The sequence below is a fragment of the Oncorhynchus keta genome, chromosome 20, assembly GCF_023373465.1.
Source record: "Oncorhynchus keta strain PuntledgeMale-10-30-2019 chromosome 20, Oket_V2, whole genome shotgun sequence".
NCBI lineage: Eukaryota > Metazoa > Chordata > Actinopteri > Salmoniformes > Salmonidae > Oncorhynchus > Oncorhynchus keta.
The window spans coordinates 6,798,969-6,821,074 of NC_068440.1; the positions used below are offsets into that span (position 1 = coordinate 6,798,969).

The 22,106-nt window shown below is 43.1% G+C and overlaps 1 protein-coding gene across 4 annotated transcripts in view; it reads left to right on the forward strand.

Annotated features, from left to right (window-relative positions):
* The first annotated feature begins 214 nt into the window (after positions 1-214).
* The window catches only part of LOC118399233 (dyslexia-associated protein KIAA0319-like protein), a 30,401-nt gene continuing 8,509 nt past the window's right edge, over positions 215-22,106 (forward strand). Inside the window, exons 1-8 of one of the 4 annotated variants that reach the window (XM_035795150.1) lie at positions 240-374; positions 989-1,428; positions 13,828-14,007; positions 15,128-15,256; positions 19,987-20,360; positions 20,654-20,885; positions 21,145-21,243; positions 21,490-21,587. In XM_035795150.1, coding sequence (XP_035651043.1) covers positions 15,148-15,256; positions 19,987-20,360; positions 20,654-20,885; positions 21,145-21,243; positions 21,490-21,587 — 912 coding nt within the window. In that variant the 5' untranslated portion in view covers positions 240-374; positions 989-1,428; positions 13,828-14,007; positions 15,128-15,147. Of the gene's footprint in view, positions 375-988; positions 1,429-11,901; positions 12,576-13,827; positions 14,008-15,127; positions 15,257-19,986; positions 20,361-20,653; positions 20,886-21,144; positions 21,244-21,489; positions 21,588-22,106 lie in introns of those variants that run through there. The other 3 variants (XM_035795149.2, XM_035795151.2, XM_052471926.1) reach the window with 3 other exon arrangements.

Consider the following 22,106-nt stretch of genomic DNA (forward strand, 5'->3'; position numbering starts at 1 on the left):
ATATCTGTCCAATACGAAAAAACTGTTACATTTATTGGCCAAACTTTAAGGGCCTCAAAATGAGCAGCAACGCTATTCGGGGTGTAAACTCTGGATTTGGAGTGCTCATTGGATTTAAGATGTGCTCATTGGATTTAAGATGATTGGCAACAATAACCAATGTTCTATAATTGTCGCCATAATTATTAATTGAGAAAGTACACAGGACGGGACTCTTATTCTGAAGGACTCCTAAAATCTGTAACCCGGAAATAGTGAGTTATTCTTGCCTGCTTCACAGCGGTGTCAGTAAGAGATGACCCATAGTGAACAGCGAGAAACTACGACGTATCCTAGCTCAAGCATAGGAACCGAAACATTTCATACAACGACTGGTGAGTTTATGCATATATATTCCATACATTAAAACAGAGGCGTGACACGTCTTGCGATCGATAAACTGCGTGCATTCGATCAGTGAGTGGGCTAATAATGCCAGGTTCTAAAGCCAAACCATGATAAACTGCTGGTGCCTGGAAGGGGTGATCCATCCAGGATTATACCGAGATACGTCATTGTTACACCTGTCATGCTGAATATCAATAGCATATGTATCAGTATGATTATAATGGTAGATATTTCCTGTATTCAGCCATAAATAATTGTCATTGTCCACTGCGCAACCTTGGCTACTACTAACGTCGACTGTGAGGCAGGTTTTTAGAGATTAGTGGCTTGCTTTGCCTATGGCTAAATTCAGCTTGTAAACCAAAATTGCCTAACTTTCTTATGGGCCATAATTCTAGACTTCTAATTCGTGTTTATTATACATTTTGTTTAATTTGCAGGGTTTGAAATGTATATTAATAATCTCAATGTGTCGTCATTTCAAACGAGGCAGCGCCAAAGACTTGGGCATTCTGTCATCTGAGAAAGTGCTCCTCTGAATTGTCTGTCTACAGCAGCCAATAGTGGATTTACGAGTGATTTTTTTTTTCTTCTTCATTAGCCTGGCTGAGAGAATGGGAGGAGGAAGAAGGGAAAAGCCAGTGAAACCTTGCCCGGATCTAAAGTTGACCATCGCATAGATCCTTGTTTGCTTTTTCCCTCATGAGAACTTGCGTCTAAAAAGTTGACGACAGAGGTGGCCTCCCAGTGACCGCGTCACATGGCAGAGGGAGGGTACCTCTGCAGGCACCACGTCACGACTGATCTCGAGCCACCGCGCTGCCAAAATGCAAATAAACAATTATTTAGAATATCTGATAGCTAAGTATTTTTTTTACCTGTGGATGTTTGTGTTATATGAAAGCAACCTAGAAGATCTGGAACGAAGCCATTTGGACTTCTAAAGCCAGAAACAACTTCAAAAAGCCAGGCATTTTTGACAGCTGTCATCGCAGTTCGTTTCATTATCAGGATACAACTGTTGATAAGACTGAGGCGGATGTAAGTGTGGCAATGTCTGCTTGCTGTAATGCGGATCCGAGAAATTACCAATATCATGCAGGTTTGCTTGTCATGTAAAGTGGGAGGTTGATATTAAATGACTTTCTAGCGCAGCAGTTGCCACATACTCTCAGTTCGATAATCAGTCAGAAAATGCGGTGTGTGTGTGAGAGCCTATGCTCCATGCTATGGGATTGCTTTCTACTCCAACCTGAACTAAATGTGCTCATGCTGCTCTCTGTTTTGTTTTTGTTTCTCTGAACTTCCTGTAAGAACTTGCTGAGGAATTGTGAAGGGAAAAAAATAGTAGCCTACTGCTATTCTACTTGGGTTAGATTTTCAGCATGTGGCGAGCGTTCCACCTTTTCTAATTCTATAGGAGGATAATAGGCATAACACTGAGTGTACAAAACATTAAGAACACCTGCTCTTTTTCCATGACAGACTGACCAGGTGAAAGCTATGATCCCTTATTGATGTCACTTGTTAAATCCACTTCAATCAGTGTAAACAAAGGGAAGGAGACCGGTTAAAGAAGGGTTTTTAAGCCTTGAGGCAATCTTTTCAACCTCCTTTCAACCTCTTTCTTTAACCACCAGATGACAGAAAGTGAAAGAATTTAAACAGTATGTCAGTGGAAGGGAGAACAGTAGCAGGTGACCCAACTGTGGTTTGTGACTGCTATGTATCCAATTCAATTTGGTAACAGAATTTTAAGTTTTAATCGCTTAATTCATAAACAAGTTGATATCAGTAAAAACACTGATTTAATTGATAGGTATACATTTACATGTTACTTCTGTGAATTTTCATTTTCCTCATGAGGGCGAGAAATATGAAAATATCTTGAAGAAATGTGTGATTTTGGTAACAGTACTTCAAGGCAATGTTTCCCAAATTTACAGAAGGTGTATTTAAACAAAAAACAAAGTCCTAAACTGAACATAAGTGTTGATAGTAGTTGGCAGCAATGTTCCCTCTAAATTGCGTGCATAACCAAACATTTCTGTAAAAACCCAACAATAAAGCTTTGTTCCAAAAATGTTTTATTCGTTTTGGGCTGTTTTGTGGAAGGTGCACCCGATTCTGCTGCCCTGCGAACTGTTCCAATTTTGAAACATTTCATGTGACTGTAGGTCCAAATTCTACCTTCACGAGAGCCAATCAAGTGCACTGTAGGCCTACCGCTGGCCAGTCGGATGGCTCAGATTACCGTGTCTGCAGTAACGTAGCAAGCACAAGAAATCTACAGCAAAGTTGATACTGTGAGATTTCAAAACATGTAAAACCATGACTACAGGGAGATTGTCAAGGAATACAGCAAAAAGCTGCTGTTTTATGAGTGAGTTCATGTTCATTGCCACTCAGCGCTACAACAAGCAGTGCAGCAGTAATGAATGAGTAGGCAAGTGTATCTATAGGCTTGCGTTGTTATTATTAGCGACTTGGGTCTTTTTTTATATCAAGGAATATTTCACTTTCTCTGTTCACGGGAGTAACAACATGAATTTGTGCACGAGGCAGATATAATGCGGTGCGACTCAAGTTTCGCCATCCGCTGGAAGACGGTGTCCCTTTTTGGTCAGTGTCAGAGGAGGAAAGTCAGAGCGGAGGGATGTTGAGAGACGGACCCTCAGTCTGCTGCTCTCTCCCTCCGCTGAGACTGACCATCAGATGTAGGCACCATCAGCCCAGTAAAATAGAAAGCAAATTATTTAAATGTATGCTCACTCAGGGGTGCTTCATAAGTAATACAACAACGGATCTATTACTGGTGTTCATATAGCTCAAAACAATTTATATAATACAAAAGTTTACTATAGTTTACTGCACAAATCTCATTGCTACAGTACTGTTTTTCATTGGTTGATGTTGCATAGGTTTACATTTTAAGTCATGTCAACAACAAAAAATCTGAGTGGCAGATCTCCGCTTGCATTTTGACTCAAAGGGATCTTGGTTGGTGACCACTGTTCTAGAGTTTTCCCTGTTAACACTATCGACTTTTCCCTTTACTGTGCCAATTGTGATTGCATCAACACAATATTAACCACTTTCAATGTAACATACTGACACAAAACAAAGTTGTTTTAGGCAAAAAGCATTGGAGTAGGATTCTATTGCATTGACATGCTTGACTCAGCCGTACTCTACACAGACCGGAGTGGCATAAACAATCAGAGCTGCAGGAGGCCTATATGCAAATAGACCATTGCCATATATGGATCTGTGCCATTTACTTTTAACTGGACTGTGTTTACAGCATGAGCGGTTGTGAGTAGATGCGCTTGTTTTGAGATCAAAGCGAGAGCTGCATGTAGGCATGGGTACATTTTGTTCTTCTCCTTTGCTAGTTTGTTATTTATTAGTCAGTTATAGATCATTTGTAGTCGGCAATAGGGGAGTGATTGCTTCCAACAAGAGCACAAAATGTGTACATTTTCTAGACATCTTTGAAAAGCTAGTCGGGTAAAGAGATTCTTTTTTTGAAACGTGCAGTGTTGTATTTTGTGGCGTTCAAAGTAGGCCTGCAATCCATGAGACTTTCCATGAGACTTTCAAAAACAAACACGCAGGGCTTGACATTAACCTGTTTATCCACTTGACCTTCAGACAATGAGACTGAAAATGTTGTGTTTGATGCAAGAAATCACTTTACAAAATTAAATGTATTATTGCTCAATCTAATTCATGCTGATAAAAAAAAGAAAAATCCATAGGCCTAATGGATATGCTCAAACTCACACACGTTTGATTGCCCCTATAAGTGTATCTGTAGTTCTTACATCCAGTTTTGGGATTTACAAATTATTATTATTTACAAAGATATTATTATACGTAATAGAAAGCAATAGGTTATAAGAAGCCAACATAACCATCCCATAAAGTAAAATGTAACATCCATGTATGGCCATTAATGTAAACCTTAATATTGGTTAATCCTGCAGTAGATGTTGTTCAATTGGTAACATACATTTTGTCTTCTTCTAATGCATCTTAAGGGGAAAGTAATCTAAAAGTAACAATGTAATCAGATTACTTTACTGAGTTTTGGTAATTCAAAGGTTACGTTACTGATTGCAATTTTGGACAGGTAACTGGAACGGATTACATGTAGAAAGTAACCTACCCAACCCAGGTGTTTTGATGTATTTATAATGCCTTTTTTAAAAGTGTCAATCAGCAGTTCAAAATAATAACAGTGGTCCCCGCCCCTGTTTATATAAAAATTTGAGGGATTGGGCAGGGGAAATATAACTACCTTAAATACTAAATGTATCTACCTCAAATACTTCATACCCCTGCACATTGATGTGGTACTCGTACTCGCTGTATATAGTGCCTTCGGAAATGTATTCAGACCTCTTGACTTTTTCCACATTTTGTTACGTTACATTTTATTCTAAAATGGATTAAATAAAAACATTTCCTCAGACCACACCCCATAAGGACAAAGTGAAAACAGGTTTAAAAAAAACCCAGATACCTTATGTAAATAAGTATTCAGACCCTTTCCTATGAGACTCGAAATTGAGCTCAGGCGAATCCTGTTTCCATTGATCATCCTTGAGATGTTTCTTCAACTTGATTGGAGTCCACCTGTGGTAAATTCAATTGATTGGACATGATTTGGAAAGGCACACACCTGTCTTAAAAGGCCCCACAGTTGACAGTGCATTGGTTTTTACCAAGCCATAAGTTTGAAGGAATTTTCCGTAGACAGAGACAGGATTGTGTCGAGGCACAGATCTGGGGAAGGGTACCAAAAAATGTCTGCAGCATTGAAGGTCCCCAAGAACACAGTGGCCTCCATCATTCTTAAATGGAAGAAGTTTGGAACCACCAAGACTCTACCTAGAGCTGGCCGCCAGGCCAAACAGAGCAATCGGTGGAGAAGGGCGTTGGTCTGGGAGGTGACCAAGAACCCGATGGTCACTCTGACAGCGCTTTGGTGTTTCTCTGTGGAGATGGGAGAACCTTCCAGGAGGACAACCATCTTTGCAGCACTCATCATGCTGTGGGGATGTTTTTCAGCAGCACGGACTGGGAGACTAGTCAGGATCGAGGGAAAGATGAACGGAGCAAAATACAGAGAGATCCTTCCAGAGCGCTCAGGACCTCAGCCTGGGACAAAGGATCACCTTTCAACAGGACAACAACCCTAAGCACACAGCCAAGACAACGCAGGAGTGGCTTCGGGACAAGTCTCTGAATGTCCTTGAGTGGCCCAGCCCGAGCCTGGACTTGAACCCGATCAAACATCTCTGGAGGGATCTGAAAATAGCTGTGCACTGATGGATCTGCAGAGAAGAATGGGAGAAACTCTCCAAATACAGGTGTGCCAAGCTGGAAGCGTCATACCCAAGAAGACTCAAGGCTGTAAGGTGCTTCAACAAAGTACTGAGTTAAGGGTCTGAATAAATTTGCAAACATTTCTAAAAATATTTATTTGCTTTGTCAATAAGCGGTATTGTGTGTAGATTGATTGAGGGGGAGAAAAAAACAATTTAATCAATTTTAGAATAAGGCTGTAATGTAACAAAATGTGGAAAAGGTTAAGGGGTCCGTATACTTTCCAAATCCACTGCTTAATTTGTATGTATTTTATTCCTCTTTAAATCAGCATCATTGGGAAGGGCTCATAAGCAAGCATTTCACGGTAAAGTCTACACCTGTTGTCTTTACTGCATGTGACAAATAAATGTAATGTGCAAAACAAGCTTATATTTTGGGCTCTGATGGAGTACAACAGTTGATCTAAGCTCATTAGGCATTTATGTTGGATTCTTTTAGAATCAATGGGTTCATATCGTTAATTTATTAGTTCAAAAATGTATGTAGCAACTGCATTTTGGCCCTTTAAGACTTTTTCTGGGAGATGTTTTCGAAGACACCATCTGTTTGACAAGAAATCGAAGCCTTTGCTCATTCCTAATTATTTGGATGGAAAATGGTAGAAAAAAATGTATATATGCCTTTAGTTTTTATTTGACATGTTCCTATGAACTTCACACGTTGGTGCTTATGGGCCCTTTTACCAGTTACAAAAACGGACTTCTTCAAGAGCAAAAATATTATTGTTGGAAACTCTCCACATGTTGATGTCGTTTTTGAAAGGCCTTTTTCATCATGCGTGTTTGGTACCTGCTGACATTTTATGTTTTCAGAATTTAAAAAATCTTATCGAGGATGGATACAGATAGTTTTCAGCATAAAGACTAATAACCGTTGTAAAATGCAGTCCACCTGCTGTTCTGCTGTCCCTTCAACATTTGAAATGTGCCTTAACCACATTCCATCAGCACCTCACCCTATATACTATAAACAATGTTCAGAAGGAGAGTGCATGGAAATGAACGCTGAGGTCAGTGGCTGGAGAGACAACACCGACGACTCCTGTCAGGCAGATATTTAACCATGCTCATGATTCTCTCAAACAGAATTTCTGTTAACCCGAAGCCTGTTACAAGTGCTTATAGAACAGCCACTCATTACTATGTTATAAAACATCTCCGGGAGAACCTCTTTCTTCTAGAGGTCGACCGATTCATCGGAATGGCCGATTAATTAGGGCCGATTTCACGTTTTCATAACAATCGGAAATTGGTATTTTTGGGCTCCGATTATTATTGTTTTTTATACCTTTTATTTAACTAGGCAAGTCAGTTAAGAACACATTCTTATTTTCAATGACTGCCTAGGAACTGTGGGTTAACTGCCTTGTTCAGGGGCAGAATGGTTTTCCGGTCACAACTTGCAGGCTTGTTTTCGAATTGCTGTGCGTTTTGTTGCCAACCTATTTTGCTACCTGACAACTTTACGGGTTTCACTTTTTAATTACCGTTCATATATTTATTTATTTTTTCCTCAACTTTTTCACTCCGGACGCTTTATCTGGACACGATTCGTCAGGACCTCCAACAGCCGAAGCTAAGTAGTAACATTAACATGATGCCTTCTAATTGTAGTCGCTGTGCTCGCCTTACGGCGAGGATAGCTGTACTGCAAGCCCAGCTTCAGACGCAATCGTTAGGCAAGGGTAATTTCAGCGTAGGAAAGGATGAAACAGCGTCTGTGCCACCAGTAAGTACAGATAGTAGTATACATCCCCTGGCACAGTCCCCGCAGCCGGACAACTTTCTCACGGTTTCTGGAAGGAAATGCTGTAGGAACGCTCAACCGGTGTCGCTCATTCAGCAGACAGAAACTTTCAACCGGTTTTCCCCATTAAGCAGCGGGTCGGAGTCAGAGACCGAGTCTTCTGGTCTCTACTCCTCCCGTTACGGGGTCTGAGACGCCGAAGCTTCCCACCATTAGCTCTGACAAATTGAAAACTCTAGTCATTGGCGACTCCATTACCCGCAGTATTAGACTTAAAGCGAATCATCCAGCGATCATACACTGTTTACCCGGGGCAGGGCTACCGACGTTAAGGCTAATCTGAAGATGGTGCTGGCTAAAGCTAAAACTGGCGAGTGTAGAGAGTATAGAGATATTGTTATCCACGTCGGCACCAACGATGTTAGGATGAAACAGTCAGAGATCACCAAGCGCAACATAGCTTCTGCGTGCATATCAGCTAGAAAGATGTGTCGGCATCGAGTAATTGTCTCTGGCCCCTCCCAGTTAGGGGAGTGATGAGCTCTACAGCAGAGTCTCACAACTCAATCGCTGGTTGAAAACTGTTTTCTGCCCCTCCCAAAAGATAGAATTTGTAGATAATTGGCCCTCTTTCTGGGACTCACCCACAAACAGGACCAAGCCTGACCTGCTGAGGAGTGACGGACTCCATCCTAGCTGGAGGGGTGCTCTCATCTTATCTGCCAACATAGACAGGGCTCTAACTCCTCTAGCTCCACAATGAAATAGGGTGCAGGCCAGGCAGCAGGCTATTAGCCAGCCTGCCAGCATAGTGGAGTCTGCCACTAGCATAGTCAGTGTAGTCAGCTCAGCTATCACCATTGAGACCGTGTCTGTGCCTCGACCTAGGTTGGGCAAAACTAAACATGGCGGTGTTCGCCTTAGCAATCTCACTAGGATAAAGACCACCTCCATTCCTGTCATTACTGAAAGAGCTCATGATACCTCACATCTCAAAATAGGGCTACTTAATGTTAGATCCCTTACTTCAAAGGCAATTATAGTCAATGAACTAATCACTGATCATAATCTTGATGTGATTGGCCTGACTGAAACATGGCTTAAGCCTGATGAATTTACTGTGTTAAATGAGGCCTCACCTCCTGGCTACACTAGTGACCATATCCCCGTGCATCCCGCAAAGGCGGAGGTGTTGCTAACATTTACGATAGCAAATTTCAATTTACAAAAAAAATGACGTTTTCGTCTTTTGAGCTTCTAGTCATGAAATCTATGCAGCCTACTCAATCACTTTTTATAGCTACTGTTTACAGGCCTCCTGGGCCATATACAGCGTTTCTCACTGATTTCCCTAAATTCCTATCAGACCTTGTAGTCATTGCAGATAATATTCTAATCTTTGGTGACTTTAATATTCACATGGAAAAGTCCACAGACCCACTCCAAAAGGCTTTTGGAGCCATCATCGACTCAGTGGGTTTTGTCCAACATGTCTCTGGACCCACTCACTGTCACAGTCATACGCTGGACCTAGTTTTGTCCCATGGAATAAATGTTGTGGATCTTAATGTTTTTCCTCATAATCCTGGACTATCGGACCACCATTTTATTACGTTTGCAATTGCAACAAATAATCTGCTCAGACCCCAACCAAGGAACATCAAAAGTCGTGCTATAAATTCACAGACAACACAAAGATTCCTTGGTGCCCTTCCAGACTCCCTCTGCCTACCCAAGGACGCCAGAGGACAAAAATCCGTTAACCACCTAACTGAGGATCTCAATTTAACCTTGCGCAATACCCTAGATGCAGTTGCACCCCTAAAAACTAAAAAAATGTCTCATAAGAAACTAGCTCCCTGGTACACAGAAAATACCCGAGCTCTGAAGCAAGCTTCCAGAAAATTGGAACGGAAATGGCGCCACACCAAACTGGAAGTCTTCCGACTAGCTTGGAAGGACGGTACCGTGCAGTACCGAAGAGCCCTTACTGCTGCTCGATCGTCCTATTTTTCTAACTTAATTGAGGAAAATAAGAACAATCCGAAATTCCTTTTGATACTGTGGAAAAGCTAACTAAAAAGCAGCATTCCCCAAGAGAGGATGACTTTCACTTTAGCAGTGATAAATTCATGAACTTCTTTGAGGAAAAGATTATGATTATTAGAAAGCAAATTACGGACTCCTCTTTAAACCTGCGTATTCCTCCAAACCTCAGTTGTCCTGAGTCTGCACAACTCTGCCAGGACCTAGGATCAAGAGAGACGCTCAAGTGTTTTAGTACTATATCTCTTGACACAATGATGAAAATAATCATGGCCTCTAAACCTTCAAGCTGTATACTGGACCCTATTCCAACTAAACTACTGAAAGAGCTGCTTCCTGTGCTTGGCCCTCCTATGTTGAACATAATAAACGGCTCTCTATCCACTGGATGTGTACCAAACTCACTAAAAGTGGCAGTAATAAAGCCTCTCTTGAAAAAGCCAAACCTTGACCCAGAAAATATAAAAACTATCGGCCTATATCGAATCTTCCATTCCTCTCAAAGATTTTAGAGAAGGCTGTTGCGCAGCAACTCACTGCCTTCCTGAAGACAAACAATGTATACGAAATGCTTCAGTCTGGTTTTAGACCCCATCATAGCACTGAGACGGCACTTGTGAAGGTGGTAAATGACATTTTAATGGCATCGGACCGAGGCTCTGCATCTGTCCTCGTGCTCCTAGACCTTAGTGCTGCTTTTGATACCATCGATCACCACATTCTTTTGGAGAGATTGGAAACCCAAATTGGTCTACACGGACAAGTTCTGGCCTGGTTTAGATCTTATCTGTCGGAAAGATATCAGTTTGTCTCTGTGAATGGTTTGTCCTCTGACAAATCAACTGTACATTTCGGTGTTCCTCAAGGTTCTGTTTTAGGACCACTATTGTTTTCACTATATATTTTACCTCTTGGGGATGTTATTCGAAACATAATGTAAACTTTCACTGCTATGCGGATGACACACAGCTGTACATTTCAATGAAACATGGTGAAGCCCCAAAATTGCCCTCGCTAGAAGCATGTGTTTCAGACATAAGGAAGTGGATGGCTGCAAACTTTCTACTATTAAACTCGGACAAAACAGAGATGCTTGTTCTAGGTCCCAAGAAACAAAGAGATCTTCTGTTGAATCTGACAATTAATCTTAATGGTTGTACAGTCGTCTCAAATAAAACTGTGAAGGACCTCGGCGTTACTCTGGACCCTGATCTCTCTTTTGAAGAACATATCAAGACCATTTCGAGGACAGCTTTTTCCATCTACGTAACATTGCAAAAATCAGAAACTTTCTGTCCAAAAATGATGCAGAAAAATTAATCCATGCTTTTGTCACTTCTAGGTTAGACTACTGCAATGCTCTATTTTCCGGCTACCCGGATAAAGCACTAAATAAACTTCAGTTAGTGCTAAATACGGCTGCTAGAATCCTGACTAGAACCAAAAAATTTGATCATATTACTCCAGTGCTAGCCTCTCTACACTGGCTTCCTGTCAAAGCAAGGGCTGATTTCAAGGTTTTACTGCTAACCTACAAAGCATTACATGGGCTTGCTCCTACCTACCTCTCTGATTTGGTCCTGCCGTACATACCTACACGTACGCTACGGTCACAAGACGAGGCCTCCTAATTGTCCCTAGAATTTCTAAGCAAACAGCTGGAGGCAGGGCTTTCTCCTATAGAGCTCCATTTTTATGGAACGGTCTGCCTACCCATGTCAGAGACGCAAACTCGGTCTCAACCTTTAAGTCTTTACTGAAGACTCATCTCTTCAGTGGGTCATATGATTGAGTGTAGTCTGGCCCAGGAGTGGGAAGGTGAACGGAAAGGCTCTGGAGCAACGAACCGCCCTTGCTGTCTCTGCCTGGCCGGTTCCCCTCTTTCCACTGGGATTCTCTGCCTCTAACCCTGTTACGGGGGCTGAGTCACTGGCTTGCTGGGGCTCTCTCGTGCCGTCCCTGGGGGTGCGTCACCTGGGTGGGTTGATTCACTGTTGTGGTCGGCCTGTCTGGGTTGCCCCCCTTGGGTTGTACCGTGGCGGAGATCTTTGTGGGCTATACTCGGCCTTGTCTCAGGATGGTAAGTTGGTGGTTGAAGATATCCCTCTAGTGGTGTGGGGGGATGTGCTTTGGCAAAGTGGGTGGGGTTATATCCTTCCTGTTTGGCCCTGTCCGGGGTGTCCTCGGATGGGGCCACAGTGTCTCCTGACCCCTCCTGTCTCAGCCTCCAGTATTTATGCTGCAGTAGTTTATGTGTCGGGGGCTAGGGTCAGTTTGTTATATCTGGAGTACTTCTCCTGTCCTATTCGGTGTCCTGTGTGAATCTAAGTGTGCGTTCTCTAATTCTCTCCTTCTCTCTTTCTTTCTCTCTCTCGGAGGACCTGAGCCCTAGGACCATGTCCCAGGACTACCTGACATGAGGACTCCTTGCTGTCCCCAGTCCACCTGGCCATGCTCCTGCTCCAGTTTCAACTGACCTGAGCCCTAGGACCGTGCCCCAGGACTACCTGACATGAAGGCTCCTTGCTGTCCCCAGTCCACCTGACTGTGCTGCTGCTCCAGTTTCAACTGTTCTGCCTTATTATTATTCGACCATGCTGGTCATTTATGAACATTTGAACATCTTGGTCATGTTCTGTTATAATCTCTACCCGGCACAGCCAGAAGAGGACTGGCCACCCCACATAGCCCGGTTCCTCTCTAGGTTTCTTCCTAGGTTTTGGCCTTTCTAGGGAGTTTTTCCTAGCCACCGTGCTTTTACACCTGCATTGTTTGCTGTTTGGGGTTTTAGGCTGGGTTTCTGTACAGCACTTTGAGATATCAGCTGATGTACGAAGGGCTATATAAATAAATTTGATTTGATTTGATTTGAATGACAGATTTTCACCTTGTCAGCTCAGGGGTTTCAATCTTGTAACCGCATAGTTAACTAGTCCAATGCTCTAACCACTGCACTCCACGAGTAGCCTGCCTGTTACGCGAATGCAGTAGAAGCCGAGGTAAATTGCTAGCTAGCATTAAACTTATCTTATAAAAAACAATCAATCATAATCACTAGTTATAACTACTAATCCAGTTTAGCAGGCAATATTAACCAGGTGAAATTGTGTAATTTCTCTTGCGTTCATTGCACGCAGAATCAGGGTATATGCAACAGTTTGGGCTGCCTGGCTCATTGCGAACTAATTTTCCAGAATTTTACGTAATTATGACATACATTGAAGGTTGTGCAATGTAACAAGAATATTTAGACTTAGGGATGCCACCCGTTAGATAAAATACAGAACGGTTCCGTATTTCACTGAAATAATAAACATTTTGTTTTCGAAATGATAGTTTCCGGATTCGATCATATTAATGACCAAAGGTTCGTATTTCTGTTTGTTATAATTAAGTCTGATTTGATAGAGCAGTCTGACTGAGCAGCAGCAGGCCCGTAATCATTCATTCAAACAGGACTTTTGTGCGTTTTGCCAGCAGCTCTTTGCAAGCACAGCGCTGTTTATGACTTCAAGCCTATCAGCCTAATGGCTGGTGTAACCAATGTGAAATGGCTAGCTAGTTAGCTGGGTGTGCGCTAATACTGTTTCAAACGTCACTCGCTTTTAGATTTGGAGTAGTTATTCCCCTTGCGCTGCAAGGGCCGCGGCTTTTGTGGAGCCATGGGTAACGATGCTTCGAGTGTGGCTGTTGTCAATGGGTTCCTGGTTCGAGCCCAGGTAGGGGCGAGGAGGGGGACGGAAGCTATACTGTTACACTGGCAATGCTATAGTGCCTATAAGAACATCCAATAGTCAAATGTATATGAAATACAAATGGTATAGAGAGAAATAGTCCTATAAATACTATATTAACTACAACCTAAAACCTCTTACCTTGGAATATTGAAGTCTCATGTTAAAAGGAACCACCAACTTTCATATGTTCTCATGTTCTGAGCAAGGAACTTAAACGTTAGCTTTTTTACATGGCACTTTTACATGGCACACTTTGTTTTTTCATTATTTAAACCAAATTGAACATGTTTCATTATTTATTTGAGGTTAAATTGATTTTATTGATGTTTTATATTAAGTTAAAATAAGTGTTGATTCAGTATTGTTGTAAATGTCATTATTACAAATTAAAAATCATTAAAAATCGTCAGATTTAATCGGTATCTGCCTTTTTGGTCCTCCAATAATCGGTATCGGTATCAGAGTTGAAAAATCATAATCAGTCAACCTCTACTTTCTTCCCCCTCTCCCCCAGGTTGCTCTCTCGTCTGCCAGGGCAGTAGGGGGTCAGAGGGAGTGTCATGTTGAAGCTGCTCTTCCACATAGTGCTGGTGTTGACCTGTCTTCACCCTTCACCTCACCTCCCTCCCCACATAAGCTAACTCCAGCTGCTCTCAGTCTCCACCCTCTTCCACCAATTGGCCAGGAGGTAAAGGTAAATGTACTGTAAAAGATTGTGACCTTAACGCACGCAATTTAGCTGGGATTTACAGAAGAGATTGGGCTATTGCCTGGGGTAAGTGAACTGAATAGTCACGCAAGTTGAGCTTATTCTGAGATTGCTTCATTGGGCAGGTGATTGTCTTTTTAAAGAAGTGAAAACCACCAAACTGCAAAGTAGCCTAAAACTGATCTTTCTGGTTCCGCCCCATTTGTTTAAGTGAAAGACAGACAATTTATGGCAGTCAGAGCCTTTACAGAAAACAATCAAAATACAAAGACTTTCAGTACTGATCTTTCTGATTCCTCCCCTATGTGTAGGTGAAAGGCAGGCAGTATATGGTTCTTCTGTGTGGAAATAGCTCATTTACATTTTTGCAGAAGTGATCATCATTTTCGGGGCAACCAAAAATACTCCTGACTTGTCTATCAGACTTTAAAAAAAATAGACTTTTTACCACTTTTCTCCCAAATTTCGTGTTCTCCAATTGGTAGTTACAGTCTTGTCTCATCGCTGCAACTCCCGTACAGACTTGGGAGAGGCGAAGGTTGAGAGTAGTGCATACTCCGAAACACAACCCAGCCAAGCCACACTGCTTCTTGACACAATGCCTGCTTAACCTGGAAGCCAGCCGCACCAATGTGTTGGTGGAAACACCGTACACCTGACGACCGTGTCAGCGTGCACTGCGCCCTGCCTGCCTGTCACAGGAGTCGCTAGTGTGCTGTTGGACAAGGACATCCCTGCCGGCCAAACCCTTCCCTAACCACGACAATGCTGGGCCAATTGTGCGCCGCCCCATGTGTCTCCTGGTCACGGCCGGCTGCAACAGAGCCTGGACTTGAACCCAGAATCTCTAGTGGCACAGCGATGCAGTGCCTTAGACCACTTTACCACTCGGGAGGCCTCCTTTCAGACTTTAAATGTCAATCTCTGCTTAGCGCCTGGTTCGTGCCGGTGTTGAATTACATCAAGGTGGTGTAATGTTGTAGCCTGGAAATCCAGACTGAAGCATACTACGCTTCACTATTGTTTTACTATTGAGAGGAATTTGGTCTGGATTTCCAGGCTAGTAATGTTGTACAATCCTGACAACTGTTTCTGTTCTGTCCAGGTCCTCGGTCCTCGTGGAAAATGTCCTATGCATATCAGAACCTGTTCAGCTGGAGTCGACCTCGATTGACACAGCCACATCTCCTCTTCCTATCACTGAGCTTCTTGTGCCGCTTAGTTGCTCCCGCAGGTAAAACGCACCAATACATTTGTCTGGAATTATTTGCGATGTCACGATTGTCCAGGATGTTAGAATGAATGAGATCTATTCATTGAGTTGATTATTTTGTTATACTTACCTTAGGCTTTATGGAATCTGAGACATTGCAACATAAATACCAGTGTCTAACAATAGATGCTTGTCTTTATTACATAGTTTGTGTCATAAGTCATAGTTTGCGTCCGCATGCTCCTCAGCCGAAACAGTTCGGTAGAGTTCGTGCATACATTATGAGGACATTTTTGTGACGTTTTTGTACGTTTTGAACTTCGGTGAGGGTTATTTTAGCTGTTCGGGGAACACCTTTTTGGGGGTGATGCAAGTCGAAGTTCAAATCCGAAGACTACGCCCCTTCGTCAGTGATTGGTCAACAGTAGGAATTCTTCAATAAAGTTTTTGTTGTTGTTGAACAAGAGACGACTCGTTGGCATGCACATTTATTTATTGAAAAATACTTAGTTAAATGTAAAATTGTGTGACTAACATGCTGACTAGACCGGGCACGAGCGTGCGTCCGCGCATGTTGATTTTGTCCATCCACACCAGACCGATCAGGGCATGAATGTTGAAATATCAAAACGAACTCTGAACCAACTATATTCATTTGAGGACAGGTCAAAAGCATGAAACATTCATGACCATTTAGCTAGCTTGCTGTTTCTAGCTCATTTCTCCTGGGATATAAACATTGGGTTGTTATTTTATCTGAAATGCACAAGGTCCTCTACTCCGACAATTAATCCACAGATGAAAGGGTAAACCTAGTTAGTTTCAGTCTTCTTCAGACTTTATATGGAGGTTGGCAACCAACTTTAAGGTGCATTACCACCACCAGTTGAACTGGAGTGTGGACCTCAGTTCAGCTTTCGCTCACCAACGTGGGTATATGCTCCTATAAACCAATGAGATGGGAGAGGCGGGACTTGCAGCTTGTCCAATATAGAACCAAGTTTTATTTTAGTGCCTCGCTACGCAGACGTGTGCAAGCAGTTTGGATGAAATGATTGAATAACATGTACAGTTGAAGTCTGAAGTTTACATACACTTAGATTGGAGTCATTAAAATTCATTTTTCAACCACTCCACAAATTTCTTGTTAACGAACTATAGTTTTGGCAAGTCTGTTAGGACATCTACTTTGTGCATGACACAAGTCATTTTTCCAACAATTGTTCACAGACAAATTATTTCACTTATAATTCACTGTATCACAATTCCCGTGGGTCAGAAGTTTACATACACTAAGTTTGTAAAATTGTCATGGCTTTAGATGCTTCTGATAGGTGACATCATTTGAGTCAATTGGAGGTGTACCTGTGGATATATTTCAAGGCCTACCTTCAAACTCAGTGCCTCTTTGATTGACATCATGGGAAAATCAAAAGAAATCAGCATAGACCTCAGAAAAACAATTGTAGACCTCCACAAGTCGTGTTCATCCTTGGGAACAATTTCCAAATGCCTGACGGTACCACGTTCATCTGTACAAACAATAGTATGCAAGTATTAACACCATGGGACCACGCAGCCATCATACCGCTCAGGAAGGAGACGTGTTCTGTCTCCTAGAGATGAATGTACTTTGGTGCGAAAAGTGCAAATCAATCCCAGAACAACAGCAAAGGACCTTGTGGAGATGCTGGAGGAAACAGGTACAAAAGTATCTATATCCACAGTAAAACACCATCCCAACCGTGACGCATGGGGTGGCAGCATCATGTTGTGGGAGTGCTTTGCTGCAGGAGGGACTGGTGCGCTTCACAAAATAGATGGCATCATGAGGGAGGAAAATTATGTGGATATATTAAAGCAACATCTTAAGACATCAGTCAGGAAGTTAAAGCTTGGTCGCAAATTGGTCATCCAAATGGACAATGACCCCAAGAATACTTCCAAAGTTGTGGCAAAAGGGCTTAAGGACAATGAAAGTCAAGGTATTGGAGTGGCCATCACAAAGCCCTGACCTCAATCCTATAGGAACTTTGTGGGCAGAACTGAAAAGAGCGTGTGTATAAATATATTTTGCAACGCTCGCGCACATAATGCAAGCGGTGAGGTCATCATGTAAGATCTCAGCAAAAATGTGTTGATGACAGATTGGTTGAGTTATCTTAAATTATTTCGGACTGTTATGAGGAATTATATACTGGCTATGGGTCTCAAAATGGGCAAACGGTACAATTATGTTTTTTTTGTTGTTTTTTTTCAAGCGAAGGTCTATTTAAGGGAGTATGCGAGCACACTTGTTTGGTTCGCCTAGCTGATTTCAGCTAGACACCAGTCGAACTGAAGCATACTGTGTGTTTATCGGGTTGTTCGTAATTGTTTGTACTGCCTGCTGGTTCTGAGGCGTGCGTGCATATTTCAGTGGTACTTCCACTCCGAATGGCTGTTTTTACAGTGTGGGTGAGTGATGCCACAAGGCCTGGGGGGAGGAAATGACTAAACAGAGACAAAAGGGCCCATTCTCTAAAAGAAAGCAGAAAGGCTCAATCGCTGCAAGCAGTTTTACAGAGAGTTCAAGTTACACCCACATCCCATAATATTCAGCTCTGGAGCGTCTGGAGCTATGGCAACAATAGCCATGGGAATAGGTGCGCTTTCAGTGAGTTGATGGTTGGTGCCATGTCTTGTCTGGAGACACATCAAATCATATGTATCTATAAAGCTCTTTTTTAAATCTGCAGATGTCACAAAGTGCTTATACAGAAACCCAGCAATGCAGATGTACATTCGAAGCACGGTGGCTAAGGAAAACTCCTTAGAAAGGAAGGAACTTAGGAAGAAACATGGAGAGGAACCAGGCTTTGAGGGGTGGCCAGGGGGGGGGGATTATTAGAGTACCTGGCCAATAAGGCCAGATCGTTCTTCAAACGTTCATAGATGACCAGCAGGGTCAAATAATGATCAGTGGTTGTGGAGGGTGCAACAGATCAGGAGTAAATGTCAGTTGGATTTTCGTAGCCGAGCATTCAGAGGTCGAGAGAGAGAGGTCGAGAGAGAGAGGTCGAGAGAGAGAGGTCGAGAGAGAGAGAGAGGTCGAGAGAGAGAGAGGTCGAGAGAGAGAGAGTCGAGAGAGAGAGAGGTCGAGAGAGAGAGGTCGAGAGAGAGAGAGGTCGAGAGAGGTCGAGAGAGAGACAGAGAGAGAGAGCCAAAGGAACTGAATAATATTAAGAAATGCTACAGAAGGAAGGAAGGTAGTGTGGAAACCCACCAAAAATCAATTAAGCAACAACAAATTCAATCCCTTTTAGACAACGTCCGGGACAACTTGGCAGTAGAAAACCTAAGCGGTATATTTTACCTCTCAGCTTCCCTATCAAATCTAAAAATGTCAAGCAGGCAACCTAAGAAAATGAACAACAATGGCAAATGGTTTGATGAAGAATGCAAATGCCTAAGAAAGAAATTGAGAAACCTATCCAACCAAAAACAGAGACCCAGAACCTGAGCCCACACCTTCACCATGGTGAATCACTAAAACAATAGAGAAATACACTACGGAAAAAGAGGAACAGCACCTCCGAAATCAGCTCAATGTAACTGAAGAATCCATAGACTCTAACCACTTCTAGGAAAATTGGAACACACTGAACAAACACAGAATGGAGATATGGATAAACCACGACTCCAATCTTTTTGACCCAATAACAAAGAACAAACAGCAAAAACATATACATGATCAAATACAAATCTTAGAATCAACTATTAAAGACTACCAGAACCCACTGGATTCTCCAATTACATTGAATGAACTACAGGACAAAATACAAACCCTCCAACTCAAAAAGGCCTGTGGTGGTGATGGTATCCTAAATTAAATGATCAAATATACAGACTACAAAATTCCAATTGGCTATACTTAAACTCTTTTAACATCATCCTCAGCTCTGGCATCTGATCGCCCCAATCCACAAAGTGGAGACAAATTTGACCCCAATAACTACTGTGTGATATGCGTCAACAGTAACCTTGGGAAAATCCTCTGCATTATCATTAACAGCAGACTCCTACAGTTCCTCAGTGAAAAGAATGAACTCGTCAAATTGTCTTTTTACCAAATGACCATATGGCAGACCACGTATTGACCCTGTACACCCTAATTGCCAAAGAAACCAATCTAAACAAAAGCAAGGTCTTCTTTTGCTTTGTTGACTTCAAAAAAGCTTTAGGGCTCGGATATTTTCTGTATACTGCCTTTTTGTTTATGTTCTTGAGCGCTGGTGATAGGACTTTTGACCTTGGTGATAATGTAGCCTAATCTCTGTATTTTGTCAGGGAAAGGTCTCCTTTCCCTTTTACCGCTGTGACTTGGTTGAGCAGTTGAGCTCCATGCATTTCTGGAGTGTTACTGTATGTTAATAAATTGCGTTTGCAAGCTACATATGGCTATAGAAAGATAACATGCTAAGCTAAACGCTTGTTTCAAGTTTAAAATGGTATTGTTTAAAAAAACGCAACATCCATGCCTTAAATCTGTGGGGCGCAAAACCAGTGTCACCTGCTTTTCTCATCTGCCTAGCACATTAGTGTCACTGATTGCTCTGACTGCATGCAACTGGCTTTCCAGCGCTAAGCAAGAAGGAACTAAAAGCAACACACTCAGGGGCCCATGTATCTGAAATTACCATCCTTGACCCAGTTGGCACTGATCACATCCTCTTATACACACACTGTATCAACTCTCTTTCCCTCTCCAGGTGTATCTGCTGAGATCTGCAGGGTGACGGGGGGAGTGTTGGGGATCCACTGGAGCAGCGTGGTCGATTTAGGCTGGCGCCCCCTGGCCGTGGGGAGGGGCAGCGCCAGCTGCTGGGACTCCTGCTGCCTTGAGCCAGCCTGCAGCGCCGTCTGGAGCCTGGGGGGGCACTGTGTGCTGCTGAACTGCTCCAACAGAGGAGTCTGTGAAGTCACATCTCTCCCCCAGCCCCACACTGAGTCCCTGGGGCTCCTACAGCTATTTTCAAAGGGCACCACCACAGCTCGGAGGAGAAGGCTCAGGCGGGCACAAACAGGAAAGGGAAGTGAGGCCGTAAGCCAGAAACATGGGTCGGACCACAAACGTTCTAGCACTGTGAGTCAATGGAAAGTTACTGTTCTGTAGTTGAGTCATAAATGACGGTTTACCTCCGTTCTTCCTTCCAGGATCACTGGGACAGAGTAGATGAATGCACATACTAAATACCTTCATATACATTTCTACATGCATATGACAACCTTATTTCCCTGACTTGTGTGTTATGGAATATCATGCAATCTCTTAACTGCAGTGGTTGACGTCGTGAAGGCTATTGAAGCCTGTACAATGTAGCCAATGCCTTTAGTCCTCTTTCCATTCTCATCTGAAGTACATCCATGTCTTGGCAGGGAGTTTCCAAGGATGAAGAGCTTCCGGCTCCAACAGTCGGAGGCACCAGCGGAGTAGCTTTCCCTCAAACATCTAAGAATAACAGCCAGCTAACTGATGGAAGTGGAGAAGCGCCATCACCCTCACAGCAGAACTCTAAATCAGAGGACACCATAGGCCCAGCATCTTCCAACAGCAGCTCTGTGCTTCCCGCTAATGCTCCTACAATCACTACATCACCAACCCAGGCTGGTAAGGCAGTGGACACGGAAATCTTGACCTAGTATTCCTCAAAACCCACCCTCGGCAACTTTTGGGTTAATAACATACTAATCACAAAATGTATGTGTTGAGGTATGTACTCACGGCAGGTAAAGCATTTGCTCTAAACATCTACTCCAGCTCAAAAACTGGCACCTGCTGCAGATTTCTGTCTACTTTGAATGAACTGCTGTTTCAGTTGCTCCGTCCTCCAGTTTAGTCCATGTCATGCCTCTGGTTTCCATGACAGTCCGGGAATTGGTGGTGTCGGCAGGCGAAAGTGTGGAGGTCACGCTACCGCGCAACGAGGTAGAACTCAACGCCTTTGTGGTGCCAGCGCCCCAGCCAGGTACGACTACTCAACCTACCTGCCTTATTACTTTGTTTTACTGTATCATACACCTGTATTATACACACCCTCTGTAGTCCATGTGTCACCCCTAATTCTACATACGCTTATCTGTTGAAGTTGGCATGACGATGACAAAGGGGAGAGCTACTGCAGAAAACAGCCTGGTACTAAGGCTAGCTCTGTATCCCTGCATGTCATTCCTCGGCTTTGACTCGCCCCTCTCTCTTTCTCACTTCTCGAAAGGGACCGACTATGCATTTGACTGGCTCTTGAGGACTCACCCCAAAGACTACAGTGGAGAGATGGAGGGGAAACACAGCGAGACGCTCAAACTCAGCAAGGTGCAGCTCCTTGAATTAGTTCAACCGTTCTCTCTCTCTCTCTCTCTCTCTCTCTCTCTCTGTCTCTGTCTCTGTCTCTCTCTCTGTCTCTCTCTCTCTCTCTGTGTCTCTCTCTCTCTCTCTGTCTCTCTCTCTCTCTCTGTCTCTCTCTCTCTCTGTCTCTCTCTCTCTCTCTCTGTGTCTCTCTCTCTCTCTCTGTGTCTCTCTCTCTCTGTGTCTCTCTCTCTCTCTCTCTCTGTCTCTCTCTCTCTCTCTGTGTCTCTCTCTCTGTCTCTCTCTCTCTCTCTGTGTCTCTCTCTCTCTGTGTCTCTCTCTCTCTCTCTGTGTCTCTCTCTCTCTCTCTGTGTCTCTCTCTCTCTCTCTGTGTCTCTCTCTCTCTCTCTCTGTGTCTCTCTCTCTCTCTCTGTGTCTCTCTCTCTCTCTCTGTGTCTCTCTGTGTCTCTCTCTCTCTCTCTCTCTCTGTGTCTCTCTCTCTCTCTCTCTCTCTCTGTGTCTCTCTCTCTCTGTCTCTCTCTCTCT